The sequence below is a fragment of the Meleagris gallopavo genome, chromosome 3, assembly GCF_000146605.3.
Source record: "Meleagris gallopavo isolate NT-WF06-2002-E0010 breed Aviagen turkey brand Nicholas breeding stock chromosome 3, Turkey_5.1, whole genome shotgun sequence".
NCBI lineage: Eukaryota > Metazoa > Chordata > Aves > Galliformes > Phasianidae > Meleagris > Meleagris gallopavo.
In genome coordinates, this window is record NC_015013.2 from 73,470,055 (window position 1) to 73,475,656 (window position 5,602).

At 42.0% G+C, this 5,602-nt stretch overlaps 1 protein-coding gene across 2 annotated transcripts in view; it reads right to left on the bottom strand.

Moving 5' to 3' along the window:
• Positions 1-1,637, bottom strand: part of PABPC1 (poly(A) binding protein cytoplasmic 1) — a 9,642-nt gene extending 8,005 nt beyond the window's left edge. The window contains exons 1-2 of one of the 2 annotated variants that reach the window (XM_031552899.1): positions 1,429-1,637; positions 1,207-1,322 (exon numbers count right to left, since the gene is read on the bottom strand). In XM_031552899.1, coding sequence (XP_031408759.1) covers positions 1,207-1,322; positions 1,429-1,602 — 290 coding nt within the window. In that variant the 5' untranslated portion in view covers positions 1,603-1,637. The remainder of the gene's footprint in view (positions 1-1,206; positions 1,323-1,428) is intronic. The other variant, XM_010709180.3, reaches the window with a different exon arrangement.
• Between the last annotated feature and the right edge of the window lie 3,965 nt (positions 1,638-5,602).

Genomic DNA, 5,602 nt, shown 5'->3' on the forward strand with positions numbered 1-5,602 from the left:
AAACACTTTAATCCTCTCGTATCGTATTTTATTCTCAATCATTCTCATTATTCATTATAGGCATGAAATTCTTGAGGTAAAATATTCAAGATAAAGCTATCAAAACCAATTTCCCTATCTTTTTCATATTGGTGCACTTATCGCAATCACGAACAAAAATGCTTTCAAGTTATTGGCAACACTGTTCACTCTTGTACAGCCTTTGACATCAGGAGATGCGGACAATGGGAAAGAGTGCTAGGTAAACTGAAATTCTAGATACCAGCATAATCTCTCTGCCACACTGAAAACGTGGCAGCCTTAAAACCAGTCACCATTTGCCAACCTAGCTTTTAAGCAGGGGATACGAACTAGCTTCCCTCACACCCTTATGTACCTTTCTAACCTCTGTCAAAGCAAAGTTGTTTTTTTTCCTTCACTCAAAAGGCATGGAGAAATAAATAGTGCAACTTGCTCTGCAGTCAAATACCATTGTGAACTGGCTGAGAACACTAAAGGTCAGAAACGTAACAGAGACTGAACACCTGGCACTACAAGGAACTCCTCTAACCCAGGACTTACAAGGCTAATGCTGATTTCCGATGACTATTCCAAATGCCATAATGATCAATTAGCTGCAAGGCAGCCATCCGCCAGTCCAGCCTAGTTATCACTAATCAATAACCTAATAATCTGTTTTTTCACTACAGTATAAGAGTAGCTATGGTTTTCAAAATATTGCTGCCTTAAGTTTTGTTTCCTATTCCTGTTCCCAAGGCATCTATTAACAGACATTCGTAAAAACATTTTGTATAATCAGACTACTGTTCAAGACTGAGTAGCTTGGGAGCTCCAAGTTTCACTCAAAAAAGGAGAACACACCTATCACAAAACATTTATAAAGAAATCATTGTTCAGAATACCTCATGGGCTATACTTCATCTGGGATGAGTAACATCATAAAAGAATTTCCCAAATCTTCATTAGAGCATCGGCTCATAAGACAACTGATAAAACTTTTTTCTTCTGTGGGAAGAGTTTTCTGAACTTATTCTGCCTTAAAGTAGGTAATGCAGCTCCTACTACTCCTAGTGTACAAATTCTAAATCCTCTTTAGAACCAGAAATGTTTAGAACAACCTGCCTTTTCTAAGAAAGCTTTGAGATATGTGTCTACCGTAACTTGAATTCAGTCTGTTGATCTCCAACAATGTATTTATGTACTTACACTTTGCGGTCATTAAGCAGCATACCATTCATTTTTTCAATAGCTCTTTCTGCAGCTTCTTGTGTCTCAAAATGTACAAATCCATAACCCTTGGATCCATTTTCATCACATACCACCTATTAAAGAAAAACTTTGTTGTAATAACCATGGAATGTTTCCCGCATAATTTGAATTCTTTTTTTAATGTCAAATCGTTAAAGGCACCCATAACTTGTCACTAACCTTACAAGAAAGGATGTTTCCAAAAGCAGAAAAAGTGTCATACAAAGCTTTGTTATCAATTGATTTGTCCAAGTTTTTGATGAAGATGTTTCCAACGCCACTTTTGCGTAGAGATGGATCACGCTGGGACCACATAATGCGCACCGGTTTGCCTTTGATGACATCAAAATTCATAGTATCCAAAGCTCGTTCAGCTGGAAAAGAACCGTGGAATTAGTGGGAAATACTAAAGTTACTTAAATAAGCACAAAAATAGCATTTTCAGTACTTCTGAAAACTTCTGAAGCTGTTTTAAGTTCGGTACCACAGCCATCAAGATGCACACCCAAACTTTCAATGCAAACAAAATCCTCTTTTATGCAAGTAAAAATTGGCAAGTACCTCCTCAGCTAAGGCTGCACTGAAGAAAAAGGAAGGTGCACAGGTCAGCTGGGTAAACAGAAAAAATCCCAGTAGCAGTAGTGACTGTACCCCGTTATGCAAAGGAGGGACCTTCACAGTGGAAAATATGCAATAACAATGGCAATTCCGACCCATTTCCGAAGGAGGAAGATTTTAACATCTGTGAAATTCAGCTGACCATCCCTAGATCGCTTATGCGTGTACCATACCAATAAAAATGTTTCTGGGGGTGCAACATATGCCCACACCGGGTGTTTCGCCAGCATTATCATACCAATGCCTAAGTTACCAACATCCCCATAAACTGACAGAACTCCTTTGCCAGGTGCAGTTCAAGCAGCTGTTTCACACAGCACTTCAGTAACAAAAATATCTGTGATGGGCTTCCAGGCCAGGGACAGTTCAGAGAGATGTAAAACTAGTATTTAACTTAGAAAAATCTCAAAAAGAATATATTAAAAGCTTACAATTAAATACACACAAGGTCAAAGAAAGAGCAAGCATGGAAACAGCACAATGCAGTAGCATAAACCAGCTTTTGTTACTCCACTGGAGCAGTTTTTCCAGTAGAACTCCTTAGCTAACTTTTCAAAGCCTGAATTTAAGACCTCAGTATACTTAGGCAGGGAACTGTCAAGACATCCTCAGTTTTCTTATGTCCTTTCAAAGCAGCGACACACGCCTGTGATCTTTTAAGTCAACAAGGTATTTATGCAAGTAAGAGACAGCTCTAATTTATGGTACAGCTCATCTCCTATACAAGTTCTTTTTAATTTTTGTTCTTGTCTGGAAGAAAATAGGAAAAAGTTCTGATATGCGCCTGAAGTCACACCCGTCTGCACCAATTCATTTCATTGCCATCTGTGTATAGGAGAGCAATGAGATGTTAACGAGACTGAAATCATTTTATATTAATTTAAAGAAAGACTGTAACCGTGTCAGTTATTTGCTTTTCTTAGAAGCACCAAAGGCCAGCCACATTGTCTCTTTTTTCCTTAAAGTGCTGCTCATGTATCTGGCTTTGTTACTGGACACCATGGCCAAAAAAACTTGCAATCAGCCTCTGGTTAGCTGGTAAACTGTGTGATCGTCTTTCTTGCCATGTTTCAGATTACAAGTGAATTTTAAGATTATATTTCCTGAAAGACATCTGTAAAGGATAACCAGGTAAATGGTTGCTTTACTGTTAAAAATGCCTATTGATACTGTTACCATATTCACATGACTGTAGCAAGATAACCAATTTAGAGCCAAAATGACAAAAAAATGTAAGTATCATCAATTTTTATATGCCAGTGAAGATTTCACAAACTTTACTGTAAGTAAAACAGGAGAGAAGAGCCAGCCTAAGTCACTGGTTTTGGGGAATGAAATGCACCAGAGCACTTTAAATTACTATAAATCCCGATAAACAAAATCAACTGTGGACATCAGGACATGCTGCAGTAGAACCATCTAACACTGGCCTTGCCCTGGAAGTCATTAGAACTGCTACTGCCAGCACCAGCAAAAGTGCCAGTAATAAACAGCTCATTATTTCCAGAAGTAGCAATAGGGCTTGCTTTTACTAGAAAATAGGCTTTTCCAATTTGTGCTAATTGCTTCTAGAATAATCCTGACACTTCTCAAGAATGTGTGTTCCCGGACACATTTCTCAAAGTCCCAGACATCTGATTCCAAGCAAGGGAGTCCTTCCCTGCCTGTAACACTCTGCTCCACACTAACAGCCAGCTGTATCTTAGCCTGATACAAGTTATCCAGAACAAGGACAGCATGGCAACTCTGCTCCTCTTTTTTTCTGGAGCACATGGCCAAGGAATGTCAAGATTTCTGCTTAGCCAGCACCACACTACCACACCACAATATACTTTAAAACACCACTTGAATATTTTGCACAATTTACTAGGTATAAATTACTGTCATTAAAATCTGTAAGCAGTAAAATTGGCTTGCTTCTTTGCATTTCAGCTGGCTGCCACAGAAGTCCGTGCTGGTTTGCAGGGGACAATCCCATTCAGCAGTTCACTTGTGACATGCAGACACACCTACCCATGCTACACTTCTGCTGATGCTGCCCAGCTTTATGCAGTGAGTCAGGGTTCCCATTTCAGTCACAGCACCTGGCTGGTCAACTTCACGACCACACAGAAAACATGCTCAGCGCTGAGCTGCACTGTATCTACTCAGGTTTAACTATAAAATAATATAATAAAGTCCTAGAAAAGCAGCCATTGACAAACTGAAGGGAAACTGCTCAAAAATAGGTGTAGTTCAGTGATGAAACCACGTTTCCTGGGCTTTACTCTGGACAATGACTCAAATTCAGAGAAGTCACAACTGTGAAATGTGCGCATACCTCACAAGTGTGTCATCGGCCTAAGGAGCTTGGGGAAGAGCTGTGAGATCCCCAGTTCAGACAGCTGCTAACTCAAATGCACCTCCCAACGCTTTCCTAAGCCCCAGCTAGTAGTTACCAACTGCTTAATGAGCACAGTCTGGGGTGTAGCTAAAAATTAGGCTAAACCAGGAGAAGGCAGCAAGCATGGAATTAAAAGGAAACCAGTACGATGACGGGAGTAACCTTTTCTCCTCAGAGTTGCTATTTCAAGGCTTCAGAAAGTGGGTTGTGTGCCCAGCAGACACTTTCTAAGTATTTGTCAAGAACATCAAATTCTAAACTCACTGCAAAACTATAATCACAGCATCACTGCAGTGCACCTTAAGCAAGAGCCTCCAGGTAGTTGGGGTGCATGGAGGGCAAGAGTTGGACACCTCCACCACAAAGTTAGAAAATTACCTAAAAATGTGAAGTAACAGCCTTTTCAGAAAAGGTCTGCTCTCATATTCTGTCTGCAGGCACTGCTCAGGTGAAAAGCTCCATTGACTCCCACATGCGACAAATGACAAAATAAGTCACAAAGCTTGGGGCTGTTCAGCTAACCACAAAGGTGAGGCCTGTCTTACAGAGCTCTGTCATTACTGAGGAGGAAAAGCATGTGGAACACCCTCAGCTTCTGCCCTGACATTATCATACCACAGTGCTGAACTGTGCTGACCCCCTGTTTTCCTTTTTGAGTGACCTGCATCGTAACTTTTTGATGACTAAAAGCAACGCGTGGCAGGGCAAGCATTCAGATTCCATGATTCTGAGCACTGGCTGGGCAGATGAAAAGCTCTCTGAAATCAGAGGGCTGAAAACAACTGAAATCTTTTGTGGAAAGAGGTAACTTTTACTTCACTCCTCCCATCCTGATATCAGAGGTCCCACCCTCGATGGCAGAGGTGCTGCTGTGTGCTGAATTCAATTCCGACGGGCAAACAATTCAAGTGCCTGAAAAGTTTGTAACTCAGACCTCTCACTCTCATATGCTTGAAAATAGAATCACTACAATGGAAAGCTGTTTAGTGACAGTATTTGAAACCGAGGGTGCTCTAGCTGGCCTCGTAATTGGATTCCGCAGAACTTTACGTGGGTCAGACATGGTCCTTTATAGGAATGCCTTGGCACTCTGAACTTGGCAGAGACGCGACCAAAGCGAGACGGGAACTTTCCTTACTGATATAACTTCAGAGAAACGGGAGTACCGCGTGAAGAGCGAGTTCAGGAGAGGCAGCAAGCCGCCAAGCAGCTGACAGCGTGCGGCGGGGCGGGCCGGGATGCGGCAAGGCCGGGAGGCCGAGCAGCTCCCCGCTCCCACACGTGACGGGCCGCCACAGCGCCGACGCATCGCTCCGGCCTGCGCCGGGGCCGGGCCGTGCGGCAGCCCGATGG